The sequence below is a fragment of the Sorex fumeus genome, unplaced genomic scaffold, assembly GCF_029834395.1.
Source record: "Sorex fumeus unplaced genomic scaffold, SorFum_2.1 ptg000019l, whole genome shotgun sequence".
NCBI classification, from domain to species: Eukaryota; Metazoa; Chordata; class Mammalia; order Eulipotyphla; family Soricidae; genus Sorex; species Sorex fumeus.
Window position 1 is genome coordinate 42172139 of NW_026606076.1, and position 19168 is coordinate 42191306.

General features: G+C 54.8%; 1 protein-coding gene across 2 annotated transcripts in view; it reads left to right on the forward strand.

Annotated features, from left to right (window-relative positions):
• Positions 1-13419, forward strand: part of ITK (IL2 inducible T cell kinase) — a 46963-nt gene extending 33544 nt beyond the window's left edge. For both annotated transcript variants that reach the window (XM_056112889.1, XM_056112890.1), the window contains exons 8-17: positions 2090-2144; positions 5138-5220; positions 6241-6374; positions 6982-7056; positions 8361-8532; positions 9078-9294; positions 10352-10416; positions 10495-10613; positions 11364-11521; positions 13284-13419. In XM_056112889.1, coding sequence (XP_055968864.1) covers positions 2090-2144; positions 5138-5220; positions 6241-6374; positions 6982-7056; positions 8361-8532; positions 9078-9294; positions 10352-10416; positions 10495-10613; positions 11364-11521; positions 13284-13355 — 1150 coding nt within the window. In that variant the 3' untranslated portion in view covers positions 13356-13419. The remainder of the gene's footprint in view (positions 1-2089; positions 2145-5137; positions 5221-6240; positions 6375-6981; positions 7057-8360; positions 8533-9077; positions 9295-10351; positions 10417-10494; positions 10614-11363; positions 11522-13283) is intronic.
• The last annotated feature ends 5749 nt before the right edge of the window (positions 13420-19168 follow it).

The following is a 19168-nucleotide window of genomic DNA, read 5'->3' on the forward strand; positions in this document are numbered from 1 at the left end:
AAAAAAAAAGAAGCCAGAAAGATAGCACAGCGGGCAGGGCGCCTGACTTACACCCAGGTTCAATCACAACACCTCTTCTGTCCCCGTGGGGCTCAGTTAGTCCTGAAGTGATCCATCCCTGAGCACAGAGCCAGGAGAAAGCCCTGAGCACCACCGGGTGTGATGCAAAAAAAAAAAAAAAAAAAAAGGAGGGTTGGTAAGATGAATGTTGGTGTGTGTGCACGTGCGTGCGTGAGTGTGTCTGTGTGTGTGCGACTAGAGCACTCTCAGTGGCAGAGGTAGGGCAGTATGTCCTCCTCAGGGTGGACATCAGCTTGGAGGCCCATGCAGCAAACGCCTTTCTTTCAGCACAATCCAATTGCTCGCTCACGGGAACAAGCTTGTTCGCCAGCTGGGAGGAGCCCCATGAGTTTATTATAGGCACCATCTAGGGGTGTGACGTTGAGAGGCTCAGAGAAGCCTGTTGCTCCCCCATAAGTGGCTGCTCTCAACACTCAACAGCCATGATCCTCAGGATGCTCCTTCCGCCCAGAGCTTCCCCTGTGCTGGGCTGGTGAGGCGCCCAGATCCTTTAGTGGCAGCAGATCAGTTCCAGTGCCTCTTCCGAGGAGCCAGGGAAGCCAGGATGTGACTCACCTGTTAACCACGCCCATCCTCCAACCACACCCACACTCTCACCACGCCCACTTCTTTGGCCACGCCCACCATTTAACCACACCCACCCTTAACCACGCCCACAACCTTTAAATACGCCCCAGCCCTAACCACGCCCCAACCTTCACCCCCCAACATCATTTCTAACCTTTGCTACTTTCTGAGCATTTGGGGTGTTTTGTTGTTGTTATTGCTTGATTTTGGTTTTTGGGTCACACCCGGCATGATCAGAGGTTACTCCTGGCTCTGCACTCAGGAATTACTCCTGGCGGTGCTCTGGGGACCGAGAACCGAACTAGGATCAGCCACGTGCAAGGCATATGCCCTCCCCACTGGACTATTGCTCCAATCCTTCTGCTTTTTTTTTTTTTAGTAGACACCAAAACTATAAAAATTTTTGCAGATCTTGAAACTGTAAGGACAATAGTGTTCCTAGCTGCTCGTTCTTTCTAAAATGTTCTTTTTTAAATTGAATCACTGAATCACAAAGATATTCATGACTGTCTGGCAGTGTCCACTACCCTTCACCAATGTGCACGTTATTACCAACACTGTCCTCAGACACAGAGAGGAGGATGCATATTTTTCTTTTTTGTTTGTTTTCTTTCATTTTTTTTTCTGTCACTTCCGGTAAAAATTACACCTTGCTCTGCACTCAGAAATCACTCCGAGGGGCTGGAGTGATAGCACTCCAGGCATTTGCCTTTCATGCGGCCGGACCCGGGTTCAATTTCCAGCATCCCATATGTCCCCTGAGCATGGCCAGGAGTAATTCCTAAGTGAATAAACCAGGAGTAACCCCTGCACATTGCTGGGTGTGACCCAAAAAAAAAAAAAAGAAATCACTCCAAGTGGTGCTGGACGAACCCTACAGGGTGCCAGGGATCAAACCCAGGTTGGCCACATGCAGAGCAAGCACCCTACTTGCTGTATTATCTCTCAGGCCAGGACACATATTTTAAACCCAAAACTTGCACCGTGCCCAAAAGGAGAACAATACAATGGATGCTCTACACACCACCACAAATCTGGCTTCAGCCAAGATCCCAGTTTTGCCAACATGGGTTCATTTGTTCTGTGCCCACTGGCCGGGAAATATGTTTCCTTTTGAGTTTTAAACCCTAGGAGGTGAAAACAGAAAATGATCAAATGCTTTCCTAGAATAAACTGTATTTTATTTTGGGGAGAAGGGAAGTGAGTTTGGATTACACCCTGCAGTGCTCAGGGGCTATTTGTGGGCTGTGCCCAGGACTGACCCCTGGCACAGTCCAGGGGTTTGAACCTGGGTCAGCCACATACAAGACAAGCTCCTTAATCACTGGACTAGCTCTCCAACCCCAGCACAAAAGGCCTTTTAGAAATAAAGAATGCAAACAGCTAAAACTCACATTTCAATCATCACTAACTGCAACTATTTTATTTTTCCTGCCTTCAGGTGGTACAACAAAAATATCAGCAGAGACAAAGCTGAAAAACTTCTTCTGGACACTGTAAGTCGGCTGGATTTTTTTTTCTTTTTGGGTCATACCCAGCGATGCACAGAGGTTACTCCTGGCTCTGCACTCAGGAATCACTCCTGGCAGTGCTTGGGGGACCATATGGGATGCTGGGAATTGAACCCGGGTCAGCCGCGCGAAAGGCAAACGCCCTACTTGCTGTGCTGTCGCTCCAGCCCTAGCTGGATTTGTTTTTTGGAGTGAAAATGAACTCAGTTGTGCTTTTATATCAGCCTGGCTCCGCCTCATGCCAAGGCAGGGGGTTGGATGGCTAAGGAATGGTTTTCATATCTGGTGCAAATATCCTGGGGCAGAGGGATATCATGGCATCAGCCGACGACAGGGTAACTAAAATAGGGATGAAGGCCAGAGCACTAGGAGAGCATGGAGGGCGCTTGTCGTGCTAACCTAGGTTCGATCCCTGGTACCCCATTGGGTCCCCGGAGCCCTGCCAGGAGTGAGTCCTGAATGCAGAGCCAGGAGTAATCTCTGAGTAATCTCTCCCCCCCAAAAAAAAACAACAAAAAAGAAACTGGGGGTGGAGGGGTGGGAAAGTTTTCATACTGGCAGGTAACTCACTAAAGCTGTGGTTTCTCTGGCTGGGACCACCCAGGGAGCCCCCTCACCCCAACTCTGGTCAGGCCAGAATAGAATGTCATGCTCAATGATTTGTATTCGGGGTGCTAAGGAATACTGCCACTTGCCTTAGCTTTTCCTGATGGTTCTAAAGCTACACCAGGTCAGAGGAGGCTACCCAGGCCGGCGGGTGGGTGTGGGGAGTGGGTGTCAAGATTAGGAGGGGAGCCCCTGAAGAGAGGGCGTGCCCTGTGCGCGCGCGCTCTCTCGCCCCCCAACACCGTGAGTGGACACTGGGGTTCTCCACTTGCCCCGTTTCTTCCACCGGTCCAAGATGAGCAGCGCTCCCGCTGTCCCTCGGCTCTGGAGGCTGCCCCAGTGGTCCCCAGCCGGGGTTCCAGGGTGTCTCTCCATCCACACAGCCCGCAGGAGAATCCCCGCTTTTCTCTAACCACTGTGCTTCCCGGCGGCCGCGAGCCAAGCTCTTACAAAATCCATCACCGTTTTATAGGGGATTAGAAATGCGCCCTACCGTGTCGCTTCTTTCTTCCAGCTCAAGTCGTGAGAAGGCAGACAACCGAGGACCCGACTAGGTCCCTCCAGGGTCAGGCCTTCCCTGAGCTCCAAGGCTGCAAGGAACAGCCGGGCGGAGAGGGGGGCATCCGCGTCGCGGAAAGGCGAGGCTTGAAGCACCGGAGCTCGGTGGGGTGCGGGCGACACCGCCGGGTGTGACCCCCCCAACAAAACAAAATCAACCAAAACAGAGTGGGTGCATTAGCGGTCACGCTCGCTCCCCCGAGCTGGTTGCAAACGCACGCACGCAGGCATCGCGCACGCATCGCGCACGCATCACGCACGCTGCACGCACGCACGCACGCACGCACGCATGCTTGCAAGCTCCGGTCCAAGTTTAAGTGAACTTAGCTCGCGTGCGAGGGTGTAGGCGACACACGCCCCACCGAGTCAGAACTACGCTGAATTATTGACACCTGTCCCCATGCAAGCAAGGTCGAGGCTACGCATCCTGGAGACTTCCCAGGGGGCCCTCTGGGTGAGCGGAGTTCTGCTTTTGGGGGGTTTGTCCTGGCCGTGATCAGGGATGTCTGCGACCGAGTCGTTATTGGGGAGTTTGGAGGGGTAGGGTGGGGATGAGGGGGTCAGCGGTCCCCCGCCCCCCTGGAGTGGGTTTGTACCCCTCCCCCACGCAAACCCAGAAAACTTGAACGATGTGTTATTTGCAGGGTCTGCAGCTCCAGCCCCGTGCTCTGGGACGCGCGCACTGGGCAACCCAGATGTAAACGCAACAGTAGCAAAGTCGGATAAGGCCAGAACCAGAAAACCTTTGCAGAGGGGCCAGAGCGATAGTGCAGCAGGGAGGGCGTTTGCCTTGGACGCGGCAGACCCGGGTTCTATCCTCAGCATCCCATGTGGTCCCCCCAGCACTGCCAGGAGTAATTCCTGAGTGCAGAGCCAGGAGTAAACCCTGAGCATCCCTGCGTGTGACCTAGAAAGCATTAAAGGATAAAAAAAGAAAACTTTTGCAGAGTCCCACCTTTCTCCCTGACATTGCAAACGCAGCTCAAGCATGGGACCTTACTGCATTACCACGCACACCCCCTTTACAGGGTGGGGCAGGGGGCGCTGTTCCCGACTGTGTGCTTCGTTCCACAGACAGGCTCAAGGCCCCACTCACTGAGTCCACCCCCTCTCCCCATTCCCCACCTATACAAAGTCTCCCGAATACCACAAGCCCAAGTGGACTGGAAATATGGTCTGGTGCGTGCTGGAAACAGGTGGTTTTGAGGTCCTTGCTGGGAAGGAATCAATAATAGGGGGAATCCTTTCTGATTGCTTGCGCTGGAAGCATGTCGGGGTGCTTCCTGCTCCCCACTTCCCTCCTGAAGCCAGTAGTTGAATGTTATTTTTTAGCAGTACCAGCAGGAGTTGAATGTTATGTTTTCAGCCAGTACCAGCAGTTCTGGGGAGTTGAATGTTATTTTTCTGGGGAGTTGAAGGTTATTTTTCAGCAGTTCTGGGGAGAGCTGGGAATGGGGTTGGGGGTGGAGGGGGATGATTCTGACACCACAAAGGGCTCTGTGCCCTTGATGAGGGTGGGGGTGGGGATGAGAAGCTCCCACGTTGCTGTACCTTGATGTCATGGGACAGTGGCACCTATCTGGAACATGAACCTCGGATCTGCTGCTTTCTGGTTGGGAGTTACTAGGAGGTGACCTCCTGAGGAAACTGAGGCTGAGAGCGGCCGGTGGGTGGTGGGCGTCATCTTCTGTGATCCTGCCCTCAATTGCACCCTTTGTCTCTGGAAGCAGCACCCCAGCTCCATGGGGCTCAGTCTCAGGAAGGACCCCACACCTCAGAGCACTGCTCACCCCCTCCCTTCTCTCTTCCTCCAGGACAAAGAGGGGGCGTTCATGGTGCGAGACTCCAGGACCCCCGGGACGCACACAGTGTCCGTGCTCACCAAGGCCATCGGGAGGTAGGGACAGGCCCCCTCCTCCGGGGACTCAAACATCAGGAGCACTAGACCGAGCGGGTCCGGCCAGGAGAGAGATGTGGACGTCTCCGTCCCTGAACAAGAAGCTCTGAAGAATGAGGGGCACTGGGGAGCACCTCTGTGATCTCCCCCGCTGTATTTGGGAGCACTCATGACCTTCCCCACTGTGACAGAGAGCACTCATGACTTTCCCCACTGTGATGGGGAACACTCACGACCTTCCCCACTGTGATGGGGGAGCACTTGTGACCTTCCCCACTGTGATGGGGAGCACTCGTGACCTTCTCCACTGTGACGGGGAGCACACATGACTTTCCCCACTGTGACGGGGAGCACTCACAACCTTCCCCACTGTGACGGGGAGCACTCACAACCTTCCCCACTGTGACAGGGAACACTCACAACCTTCCCGATTGTGATAGGGAGCTCTGTGACCTTCCCCACTGTGACAGGGAGCATTTGTGACCTTTTCCACTGATGGGAAGAACCTGTGATTTTTTTCAATGTGACAGAGAGCACTCATAAATTGTCCCACTGCGAGAGGGAGCACTTCAGACCTCTCCACTGTGACAGGGAGCTCTGAGACCTTCCCCACTGATGGAGAGCACTCCTGACCTTTGCCACTTGTGACAGGGAGCACTCATGACCTCCCCCATATGAGAGGAAGCACTCCTGGCCTTTCCCCATCAGGAAGTGTGACAGGGAGCACTTGTGACATGCCCCACTATGACAAAGAGAACCTGTGACTTTCTCAAGTGTGACAGGGAGCACATGTGATCTTTCCACGTGACAGGGAGACCCATGACCTTGCCCGGGGTATGACAGGGAGTATCTGTGACCTTCCCCACAGTGACAGGGAGCACTCCTGCCCTGGCCCACCCGTGGTGTGAGACCAGGCGCCCCCTCAGGATCTTTGATGCTGACCAGTAGACCTGAGGCCAGGCTGCATAAGGTGGCCTGGGGCGAAAGCACGGCCCTGAACCTGTCCTCCCTGGGTTTCAGTGAGAACAGCCCCTGCATCAAGCACTATCATATCAAGGAGACCAGCGACAGCCCCAAACGCTTCTACGTGGCTGAGAAGTTCGTGTTTGATTCCATCCCCCTTCTCATCAACTACCACCAACACAACGGAGGAGGTGAGTCCACGGGGCACTTGCTTTGGGGACAGCAGGACAGGTTTTATTTTGATTTGGGGGCCATACCTAGCGATACTCAGAGGTTACTCCTGGCTCTGCACTCAGGGATCATTCCTGGCGGTGCTTAGGGGATCCTGCAGATGCTGGGAATGGAACCTGGGTCAACTGTGTGCAAGACAAATGCCCAACCTGCTGGACTATCACTCCAGTCCCAGGATAGAATTTTTTTTTCTTTTAATCACCAAATTCTGTAGTTGGAGTCCTGGGATTTTCACCGCCCACCCACCTCTTAGGAAACATATGCCATCAGAGACTGGGCTGTAGGATTTCTTTTCCAGAATAAAAGTTGCTTTTTCCAGAGTAAAAGCTGTCTTTGCCTTGCATTTTCCAGAATAAGAGTAACCTTTGCAGTGGATTCTCCCAAGTAAAAGTCTCCTTTGTCTTGCATTTTCCAGAATAAGAGTTCCTACATTTTCCAAAATAAAAGTCTCTATCGCATTGGATTTTTCAGAATAAAAGTCACTTCTGCCCTGCATCTCCCAGGTGATTTCACTGGGATAGCTGCTGCTGTCAGCTCTAAACAACACCTTCTTCTTAACCCACCCAGGCCTGGTCACTCGGCTCCGGCACCCCGTCTGCTCCTGGAGGCAGAAAGCCCCGGTCACGGCCGGGCTACGCTATGGTAAGCATGCTCAGCCTTTGAGGGAGGGATGCCCCAGCACTGAAACGCACACTCCCCAGGCCAGGGCACAGTGGCCATCCCCTCCTGCTAACATCTAGCTAAAGTGTGTGTGTGTGTGTGTGTGTGTGTGTGTGTGTGTGTGTGTGTGTAGCAGATTCCCTTGGCTGGCTGTGTGAATGGGTGAATGAATGAATGAATGAATGATCAACTTTGGTTCATAGGTAAAAGTGATCCTGAGAAGTTTGCAGTTAAACTTGGAACATTACAGGTTCCTTCTAAGCATCCTGGTGGTCTCCATGAACGTCTTTCCCCCTCTTCTTCCCCACTTGCTTTTTGTTTGTTTGTTTTGTTTCTTGGGCCACACCCAGCATTGCATGGGGGGGGGGGGTTCCTCCTAGCGGGGTTCCTCCTAGCGCATGCACTCAGGAATTATTCCTGGTAGTGCTGGGGGACCATATGGGTTGCTGGGAATCGAACTGGGGTTGACCGCGTGCAACCTGCTGTGCTATCGCTCCAGGCACCCCCCCACTTGCGTTTTATTGCAACTAGACACCTCCTGCAGGGATGACTCTCCTCCCTCCTCCCCCCTACACACACACACACACACACACACACACACATACACACACGCACGCACGCACTTTTCTTTGTTTTGGGGGTGGGGGGCGGTGGAGGCACATTCAATAGCATCCAGGGCTCACTCCTGGCTCTAGTAAAGTAAGTAAAGTAAAGGCCCTCCCCTTGCTCATCGATTTGCTGGGGCGGGCCCAGTAACATCTCCATTGGAGACTTAGTTGTTACTGTGTTTGGCATATCGAATACGTCACAGGGAGCTTGCCAGGCTCTGCCGTGCGGGCGAGATACTCTCGGTAGCTTGCCGGGCTCTCCGAGAGGGGCGGAGGAATCGAACTCGGGTCGGCCATGTTGGCTGCGTGCAAGGCAAACGCCCTACCGCTGTGCTATCGCTCCAGCCCTGGCTCTACACTCAGGAAATCACTTTTGGTGTTGCTTGGGGACCCTACATGGCACCAGGGTTACACCCAAAGGCAAGCACCCAACCTGCTGTGTCTCTCCAGCCCAGCCTGGCTCTTTATTTTTTAAAGTTTATAATTTGGGAAAAGAGAATATTCATTTTATTTATCGGCAGTGGTCCCAAGATGACGGCTTCTTACCACTCACCATCTCTGGGTTACGTTAAGCGCAGGATCAGGTTCTAGGAGGGGACTTGGCGACTTCCTGGAGTCCCTTGCCACCTCCTCCCCTCTTGCAAGCTGACCCTAGAACAAATAGCACCTGTCTTTCAGGGAAGTGGGTGATTGACCCCTCGGAGCTCACCTTCGTGCAGGAGATCGGCAGCGGGCAGTTCGGGCTGGTGCACCTGGGCTACTGGCTTAACAGAGACAAGGTGGCCATCAAGACCGTCCGGGAGGGCGCCATGTCTGAAGAAGACTTCCTCGAGGAAGCGGAAATCATGATGTGAGGGGCCCTGGGAAGGGAGCCTGCCCCCCCACCCCGCCCCGCTCTGTGCCTTTGAACACCAGTTGCAGACCATGCACTGCCCCCTCCTAGCCCTGGTTTTCCCCCAGCACCGATTTCAAGATCAAACTCCCCCACCCCAATGTCTACAGAGCCCACTGATACCCCCCCATTACCCCCACCCCCATTTCCTCCCAAGGGGTCACACCTCTTGACTTCCTGCCCTGCCTTTGAGGGAGGTAAGGGAGGGAGGTGAGGGAATGCACTCAGTAGGAGACAGAGTGTAGATTGTCTCTTGCCTTTTTTTTTCCTTTTTTTTCTTTCTTTATTTTTTTTTTTTGCTTTTTTGGGTCATACCCGGCGATGCACAGGGGTTCCTCCTGGCTTTGCACCCAGGAATGACTCCTGGTGGTGCTCGGGGGGACCCTATGGGATGCTGGGAATGGAACCTGGGTCGGCCACGTGCAAAGCAAATGCCCTTCCCGCTGTGCTATCATTGCTCCAGCCCCTGTCTCTTGCCTTCTTCCCCCCTTCCCCCACTCCAGGAAGCTCTCACACCCCAAGCTGGTGCAGCTGTATGGGGTGTGCCTGGAGCAGGCCCCCATCTGCCTGGTGTTCGAGTTCATGGAACACGGTTGCCTGTCGGACTTCCTGCGCCACCAGCGGGGCACGCTGAAGGCAGGCGCGCTGCTGGGCATGTGCTTGGATGTGTGCGAGGGCATGGCCTACCTGGAGGAGGCGTGTGTCATCCACCGAGACCTGGTGAGACCCCCACCCCACCCAAGCACCCCACCTCCACCCCACAGCCCCATGCAGGGATGCAGGATGAGGAGGGAGGGAGGGAGGGAGAGACGGAGGGAGGGAGGGAGGGAGATCCCACGGCAAACCGGAGCTCTCCACGCCCAGCACATGTGAGAGATCACAGACATGATCCCCTCCTAGAATTTCTTTCTCTGCCCCTTCCTGGGGTACCTAGAGGTCCCACTTCCTACTTTCACCTTGAACCCACTTTTTTTCTTTTTTGCTTTTTTGGGTCACACCCAGCAATGCTCAGGGGTTAAGTCCTGGTTCTGGACTCAGGAATTAATCCTGGCGGGGCTTTGGGGACCCTATGGGATGCTGGGGATCAAACCCAGGTCAGCCGCATGCAAGGCAAACGCCCTCCCCGCTGTGCTATCGCTCCAGCCCCGAACCCTTTGGACCCCATGGGATGGGCCAGCTTGTACTTGGGAATTTTTCTGGTCCAGCCCCACACACCACAAACACAGGTTTCTCAGCGATGGAGCCCCAAGACCAGATTTCCCTATTCCAGAAGAGAGAGAGGGTGGGGGAGACTTAATATGCTTCTTTTCTGAGGAGGTGAGGGTCACATCCAGTGATGCTCAGGGCTTCCTCTTGGCTCTGCACTCAGGGATCACTCCTGGGGATCGAACCTGGGTCAGCCACATGCAAGGCAGACACCTTCCCTGCCGCACTTTGGCTCCTTAACAAGCTTCCTAGCCAGCTCCCCCCAGCTCCTCGAGTCTTGGTTCACATCCACGAAGTTCCTCCGTGCCGTTATCCAGCCTAGAAAGCCAAGGCCTGGCCTGGACCGATGGCACAATGGGGAGGGCATTTGCCTTGCATGCGGCCGTCTTAAGTTCGATCCCCGGCATCCCATATGGTTCCCCTGAGCACCACCAGGAGTGATTCCTGAGTGCAGAGCCAGGAGGAACCCCTGAGCATCGCCGGGTGTGACCTAGGACTGATGACAGCCCATCAGGACCCCACCCCACCCCAACACTCCTTCCACATGCTCTTTCCCCCCCCCCCCCCCCAGGCTGCCCGGAACTGCCTCGTGGGAGAGAATCACGTCATCAAAGTGTCCGACTTCGGGATGACCAGGTAGTGCAAGGGGCAGGAGAGTGACCGAGTGTCAGGAGTGGGCTGAGCTCTCATCCCCGAACTTCTTTCTCTACCCAGGTTCGTCCTGGATGACCAGTACACCAGCTCCACCGGCACCAAGTTCCCTGTCAAGTGGGCGTCCCCGGAAGTCTTCTCTTTCAGCCGTTACAGCAGCAAGTCAGACGTGTGGTCATTTGGTGAGTGTCCCCTCCAGTCCACGCCCCCTGGACACCCAGAACCTCTGACTTCACGGTCAGAGGTAGAGGGGCCAAGGCCTTGGACATCCAACCCTCTGCCCTGCCCAGAGTGCTGGGTGGAGAGTTCTGCGGGGATTTCTAAAGTAAAGGGGCTGGAAAGATAGTACAGTGGGTGGGGAAAGTGCTTGCTTGCACATGGCCAACCCGGGTTCGAACCCCATATCCCCTATGTTTTCCCCGAGCATCAACAGAAGAGTGATTCCTGAGTGCAGAGCCAGGAGTAAGTTCTGAGCATCACTGGATAAGCCCACACACCCCCCCCCCACCAAAAAAAAATCCTTAAGTAGAAAAGGGGTGGTAATAGACTGAGGAACAATTGAGGGGGTGCTGAGTGATTTGTCTTATTTGGGGGAGGGCGCACCCAAAGACTCGCTTCCTGGCTCTGCTCTTTGGAATCATTCCTGGGGCTGCTCAGGGGACCCTGCAGGGTGCTGCAGATCGAACCTGGATTGATTACCTGGATTGATTACCGGCCTGCTTATACTATCACTCCAGCCACCAAGAGTGATTTTTTTTCTCCTGAAAATGGGGGTGGTGGGACAGAGGAGGTTGAGATCCCTGCTCTGGGCACCTGGGGCTCCTTTTATAAGGGCATCCCCGCGTGTGTGTGTGTGTGTGTGTGTGTGTGTGTGTGTGTGTGCTCGCGCGCGTGCCATGGACTTCAGCCAGGCGGCCCTCACCTGCCCACAGGTGTGCTGATGTGGGAAGTGTTCAGCGAAGGGAAGATCCCTTATGAGAATCGGACCAACTCGGAGGTGGTGGAGGATATCTCGAGTGGTTTCCGACTCTACAAGCCCCGCCTGGCCTCACCACCCGTGTACCAGATCATGAATCTCTGCTGGAAAGAGGTTGGTGGAGGGATGGTACCCCGTCCTGCTGACAGGCTGTGTGATGTCACGGCCAGCCCCTCCCCAGAAAAAGGATTCAGCTTAGGATAAGGGATACAACCTGAGTAGACTTGGTTTGAGATTTTTCTGTTTTTTTTTTCTTTTTGGGTCACACCCAGCGATGCTCAGGGGTTACTCCTGGTTCATGCTCTCAGGAATTACTCCTGGCGGTGCTCAGAGGACCATATGGGATGCTGGGAATCGAACCCAGGTCGGCCGCATGCAAGGCAAATGCCCTACCCACTGTGCTATCGCTCTAGCCCTTGTGGTTTTTTTTTTTTTTGGTTTGGTTGGTTTTGGCTTTTGGATCACACTCGGCAATGTTCAAGGCTGAGTCGTGGCTTGCTCGGGGACCCTATGGGACATTGGGGATCGAACCCAGGTCAGCCACGTGCAAGGCCAACTCCCTCCCCGCTGTCCTATGGCTCACACTCCATGACGTGGGTTAGCAAGCAAGTGACTTGAGCATCAAGGAGCTGTCCCCGTCCCAGATTCCCAGCCCACAAAAGCTGATGGTGACCAGAAAATTTTTTATTTGGGGACCAGAGATGGGCGTGGGAGGGAAGGTTGGTCCCCACCCAACTGTGTTCAGAGGCTATTCCTGGCTCTGCACAGGAGCAACCCATGGCTCCTGTGTGGACATCCATGTGTGATGCTGAGGTTCCAACTTGGTGGTCAGTGGCCTGCAAGTCAGACGTCGTAACCACTATGCTTTCTCTCCGGCCCCAAACCAGAAATTATGTTTTATTTCCCATGTACAGTCACCTGCCAACATTTGTCTGACTGGATGAAGGGTCAGGACCTTATCAATTTTCTCTCTCTCTCTCTCTCTCTTTCTTTCTTTCTTTCTTTTTTTTGGGAGTCCACACCCGGTGATGCTCAGGGCTGACTCCTGGCTCTGCACTCGGGGATCATTCCTGGTGGGGCTCAAGGGACCCTATGGGATGCCATGGGTCAAGCCCAGGTCAGCTCCCTGCAAAGTGAGGGCCCATCTCACTGACCTATCATTCTAGCCCAGCCTTTGCAGCCGAGAAACAAAAACACACCCAAATGAATCTCGGGCACAAAGCCAACCTAGGCAGCTTCTCCAGGACAAAGAACCAACCACAATGAGCGCCAATGCTTATGCTATGTGTTTTCGGTTTTGAACTTTGCTTTCATTGATTTTTTCAAAAAAATTTTTTCATTGATTTTTTGTTTTTTTTTAAAGTCTACTTAATTTGGGGGTTTTAGGTGACACCTGGCAATGCTGCTTAGGTGTTTACTCCTGACCCTGCATTCAGGAATCACTCCTGGCGGTTCTTGGGGGCTGGGGATTGAACCTGGGTCAGGTGCATGCAAGGCTAACACCCTCCTCGCTGTACTATTGCTCCAGTCCCTGATTTTTTTTTGTCTCCCCCCCCCCTTTTTTTTTTTTTTTTTGCTTTTTGGATCACACCCAGTGATGCTCAGGAGTTACTCCTGGCTCTGCACTCAGGAATTAATCCTGGCGGTGCTCGGGGGACCATATGGGATGCTGGGGATTAATTAGAACTCAGTTCAGCCATGTGCAAGGCAAACGCCCTACCCACTGTACTATTGCTCCAGCCCCCCATTTTTTTTAATGAATAGACTTTATTAGACAATCAGTGGAGGCACTTGTGATTGGCCTCTGGCTTGCTTCGGACGTAGCAAGAAACTCACAGTCCTGCTTCATCTCTCCCCCCCACCCCACCCCCATCAGAAACCGGAAGACAGGCCGCCCTTCACCATGCTCCTGACTCAGCTGGGGGAAATGGCAGAATCGGGACTTTAGCGGGAAGCCAGCAGCCACGAACTGGATCTGCACCAGGGGCCCCACCGGCCCTCCACAAAAGCATTAACAGCTGCCGCCACGGTTCTGGTCTCTCCGGTCCCCAAGGAGCCACACAGGCTGGCAGGAGGCTTCACCTGTGACGCCGGACCCAGAGCAGTGGCCTCTGCCTGCTCTCTCCACTGCATCCCTCACACGCCAAGCCCCTTGACATCTCACACTTCCTCTTGTGTGTGTGTGTGGGAGGGGAAGACAGAGGAGCCCTGAGTTATTATTATGGATTTTTGGTGGTGGGGGGCACACCTGGTGGTGCTCAGAGCTTACTCCTCCCACTGCCCTCGGGGATCACACCCAGTAGATTCAAGGGAACCATATAGGGTGCCAGGGCTCAAAACATGAGCCTCATGCAAAGCAAAGGCCCTCCCCGCTAGACTGTCATTCCAGCCCTGGCGCATTCAGGTTTTTGTCTGCTCAACACTGTCTCCTACTGAGGATGGAGGGTATTGCATGGAGGGAGAGAAAGCCCATCACTGGCAATTCCACTCATTCACCCAAGGAGTGCTTCTCGGACCAATAGGGAGGCAGTGTGGTTCCCCCTCCGCTGTGGTCGGATCTCCCTTTGCCCACTCCGTCTCCTTTCTTTAGTCAGAGCCCATAACCTTGGAGGGCCGCAGTTAATGAACCCTTGGATCCACCCAAACCACCAGTCATGTTGCCGAGAGCCCTTTGCAGAAGAGCTTCAAAGGGACATCGAACGTCTCCTGCAGAGGGAGACATGCTTGCTATAATTACCATCCCCACGTGTGGCCCAATGCACCCCACAAACACTGCGGGCGGGGGAGGGGTGCCCCAGTAATCTGACACAACTCAGGTTGTCGGGAGTGGGGGAGGTTTGGATGGCCATCATGCCTTCAAGACCCAGTGAGACCCCCCCTGCACTACTGCAAACTCTGAGCTGGCGCTTCAGGGTAAAAATCCTCCTGAGAGAGCAGAGAGAGAGAGAGAGAGAGAGAGAGAGAGAGAGAGAGAGAGAGAGAGAGAGTGAGTACAGCGGGTAGAACGCTTGTCTTGCACACAACTGACCAGGTTTCGATCCCCAGCATCCCATAGGGTCCCTGAAAGTGATTCCTGAGTGCGGAACTAGGAGTGGCCCACCTGAGCACTGCCTGGTGTGGCCACACAAAAAAAATTCCTCCTCTGAAGCTGATCTGATTTAACACAGCCCACGTCAGCTCTGCTTGCTTGTGGATTCTCTTTCGGAACCCCTCATTACAGAGGGTTTCTGGAACGCCCAACCTAGAAGGAACACTGAGTTGGGACTCACTGCCTGAGTTCTGTGGTGTGGGTCCGGATCCCCGCCCCCCACCCCAGCCCCACCTCCCATGGGGCTGCCATCTTTATTTGGTTTATTTATTTGTTTTTTGGGGGCCACACTGGGTGTTGCTCAAAGCTGACTCCTGGCTCTGCCCTCAGGAATCGCTCCTGATGGTGCACTGGGGACCCTATGGGATGCTGGGGATCGAACTCGGGTTGGTTGCGTGCAAGGCAACTGCCCTTCACACTGTATTATGGCTCAGGCCCGGCATCATCTTTTTGAGGTTCAGTTTCATCGGGGGACTTTGTGCCAACTCCCTGCTCCCTCCCTGCTGGGACATGGGTTTCCCTTCTGAAAATGGTATCACACATTCACAGCGAATTTCCACACGTGAGCCATGGGTTCGATTGCACTGCACGGATGGCCTCTGCATTTGTGGGTGTGCCTTTGGGATCTGTGTAAATATGTCTGGGTGGGCTGAGTATTTATGAGGGCACTGCCACTTCCGGCCTGACAATTATCACGCCAGACCAGGCTCAGTAAAGCACATGGAGCGAAAGTCTGTCTGTCCTTGTCAGTCTGGTCTCCCCTGTTTTAGCCAAAGGTCCCCCACCAACATTTTTTGTTCATCCAATTAATATCCAGGGATTCCTAGTTCCCTGGTGCCTGGCAGCCTTGCCAGGTGGCTCTCAAGCGTAGCTGTGGTGCTGTCCGTGCTGGTCAGTAGCCTGATTCCAGCCCTGAAGGGAGCAGAGAAGATGGAGACAGATTCCACTGGCCACGTGGGAGATGCGGTGCCACTTTTTTGGGGGGGGACCACACTCAGCGATGCTCAGATCTGACTCCTGGCTCTGCACTCAGGGACCAATTCTGGTGGGCTTGGGGGACCCTATGGGGTGCTGGGAACTGAACCCTAGTCAGCCATGTGCAAAACAAGCATCTTACCCACTGGGCTATCACCCCAGCCCTGCAATGTCCATTCGCCATCATTTTTATTGCACTTCCGTTAGGTACGTGAGCATCCAAGGGAAGCCCGCTCGCGGATGCATCTCTGCTGTCCTAGAGGGCACACTCAATGGTGAGGGCAGGAAGTGGGTTCACAGTCTATGCAGCAGCAGGATTGTTTGCACAGAGAAGACCTCTCACCTCCCCCGGCATTGAGGGGTCCGGAGGTAGTGCTAGCTAAGTGGGCACCAGAAGGATGAGTCCAAGTTAGGGGCTGGAGGGATAGTCCAGCAGGGAAGGCATTTACTTTGTACCTGGGTTCAATCCCTGGCATCTCATAGGGTCCCCCCCCCCAGCCCTGCCAGGAGTGGTCCCTGAGCGCAGAGCCAGGCGTCAGCCCTGGGGGGGTGTAGCACAAAAACAAAACAAGGATGAGTTCAAGTTGGAGGGTGGGGGGCAGGGCGCTGGAGGAAAGGGGAGAAGGCAGAGGAAAAAGAGGGCAGAAGGTTCCGAGCAGAAAGTATAGTGTGGCCAAAGGTCAGATGCAAACCGGAACACAGAGGAAGTCAAAGGTTCCTGGTCCCTGAATACTCATGTTTGTAAGCAGCGGAAAACGCTGGAAAAGGGGGTATAAGATGCCTGAGACCCCTATGACAGTGGGCAGGGAAGGAAGGAAGGGAGGGAGGGAGGAAGGAAGGAAGAAAGGAAGGAAAGAAGGAGGGAAGGAGGAAGGGAGGGAAGGAAGGAAGGAAGGGTCTTCCCTGCAAACACTCCTGAAAAGTATCAACCCATAAAGGAAGGAAAGAGGAAGGAAGGAAGGAAGGAAGGAAGGAAGGAAGGAAGGAAGGAAGGAAGGAGGGAAAGAGGAAGGGAGGGAAGGAAGGAAGGAAGGAAGGAAGGAAGGAAGGAAGGAAGGAGGGAAGGAGGGAAGGAGGGAAAGAGGAAGGGAGGGAAGGAAGGAAGGAAGGAAGGAAGGAAGGAAGGAAGGAAGGGAGGGAGGGAGGAAGGACCTAGAGGTATTAAAACTGCTAGTGCACACGTTTTGCATACAGTAGACCTAGTTTCCATCCTGGCACCCTATAGTCCCTCAACACACAATAGGAGTGAGCACTGATTTAGGAGTAACCCATGAGTACTGCAGGGCGTGGCCCCCCAAAACAAAACCTGCACTGCACTGTCCACAAAAACAAAAGAAACAAAAACAAAAGAGGAAACAAAAAAAGAAAGAAAAAATGAGAGGGAGAGTAAAGAAGGGAAGAAGGAAGGGGGAGAAAGGGGGGGGGGGAGAGAGAGAAAGGCACCTCCGTGCTATTTTGAAACCACCCCCCTACAGACACTCCCACAGACAGCCCGGGAGGACACATTTTTATCAGTCATCCCTTCAGAAATAGCAACGTTGATGAGCTCGGGCAAGACGGCTGCACCCCTGCAGGATGATGGTTTTGGGGGCTTGGGAACTGGGGTGCAAGTGAAGGCAGTCCCCAGGGACCTTTGCTGAGAACGAAGTCAGCCGACCTTGCACAGAGCCCCTGGGAGAGGCAGACCATGGGGAGGGGGGGCGGGGGGAGGGCAGGTACATTAGGGAGCTCTGGTCTCAGCACCCCTCCTAGCCACACACCCTTAGAACCCCCCAAACTTCCTGAGAGGGGAAGGGCCGATATCCGGCTAGTGGTCTCCGGTACAGCTGGGGTGTCTGGCTTGGCCTGTGTGCGGGTAAACTCATCGGGTGCACAGAGGGCTGTCCAGACCCCAGAGAAAGGGGCCTGCTAGCAGTCTGAAACACCCCTCCCTGAAGCACCCTTCGGTGCCCCAGACCCTGTGAAACTGTGGGTTGCAACCTCCTATAATGACATGGCCCTTTCTAAAAAATTTCTTTTTTAGGGGTTGGAGGAATATTACAGCGGGTAGGGCATGTTCCTTATATGCAGCAGACCCGGGTTTGTTTCCCGGGGATTACTGAGCACCACCAGGAGTGATCCCTGAGCTCAGAGCCAGGAGCTGAGCCCTGAGCACAGAGGGAGAGGGGGTGGCCCATAAAAACTCAAAAATCAAAAAATAAATAAATGGATAAAATTTTGTTTTAAAACATTATTCCAGGTTAGGAGATAGTTCTGTGAGTAGTGGGTGTGGGGTGATGCGTGGGAACTGGTTTGAATCCAGGCACTATAGGGGATCCCCAAGCAAAAACGCTGATTACATCTGGAGAGAAATGCAGGTTTAAGGGAGGCCAGTCTTGGGGATGCGGGACCTCAAAACTGAGGGTTGTGGGGGAGGCTTCCTGAGCAGGGCGGGGCTTTAGGGACACATCCAGACCCATCCCTGGAAGGCCCCGTTCCTAACCGCCAGGTTTATTTTCCATCTTCCTCCTGCACCCCTGGGCTGGAGCGATAGCACAGCGGTAGGGCGTTTGCCTTGCATGCGGCCGACATGGCCCACCCAAGTCCAATTCCTCCGCCCCTCTCAGAGAACCCAGCAAGCTACTGAGAGTATCTTCCCCGCACAGCAAAGCCTGGCAAGCTCCCTGTGGCCTATGTGATATGCCAATCACAGTAACAAGTCTCATAATGGAGACGTTACTGGGCCCGCTGGAGCAAATCGATGAACAGTGGGAGGACCGTGATTAGATCCGTGATTTAGATCCTACACCCCCAGGGTGCAGGACTTCTCGGGCAGGCCTGTCGCTGGACAACAGCTGGGTTCATGGTGCCTGCAAAGATCAAGCTTCTGAGGCTCCACCGGGCACAGTGCTCATCTGGGGGACAGGGTTAGCACCCAAAACCAGCACCCCTCCTCCATAGAGAAACGGGACAGAAGACAGAAGAAATCAAGCTGGGGCTGGAGCTAATAGAAGGGCGTTTGCCTTGCAAACGGCCGACCAGGGTTCGATCCCCAGCATTCCATAGGGTCCCCCCAAGCACCACCAGGTGCAGAGCCGGAGTGCAGAGCCAGGAGTCACCTCTGAGCACCGCCGTGTGTGACCCAGAAAGCCAAAAAGAAAAATTGAGCGGGGCAGCGAATGCAGCAGCCGGCCCCCCTCTCCTCTATGGGAGTTTGCGATGCGCTGCTCTGCGGGCCGGGCCTGTGTGCATCTCAGAGCCAGTGGGCGCGCAGGCCCAGGATGCAGGGTGGGGAGGCACAGGCCGCGCCCAAGGGCGCACCGGGCGAACCACTTCCGGCTCTTTGTGCGCCCGCGGCGGCGGCGGCGGCGTGGGCGGGCCGGGGGCGTGGCCACAGTGGGCGTGGTCTTCTGGGGGCGTGGCCTGCCGGGGGCGGGGCTCCGGCGGTGGCAGAGCTGAGCCGAGCCGAGCCGAGCGCCCGGGCCGAGCATCCTGCGCCCCGGCGCGGGGCCTGCACACACCTCCGGCCGCTCGGGGACCTGCAGCAGCAGATCCAGGTAGGCGGCGCCGACCAGCCGGGCCCCGGCTCGCAGGGGCAGCGGGCGGCGGGCGCGAGGGGGCACCCGATGCTGCTCTGCTGCGCTGCTTGAGGATGCTCGAAGCTACGGGGGTGGGGGGGGTGGCCCCCTGGGAGGAAGCAACCCCCCCACCCCCACCCG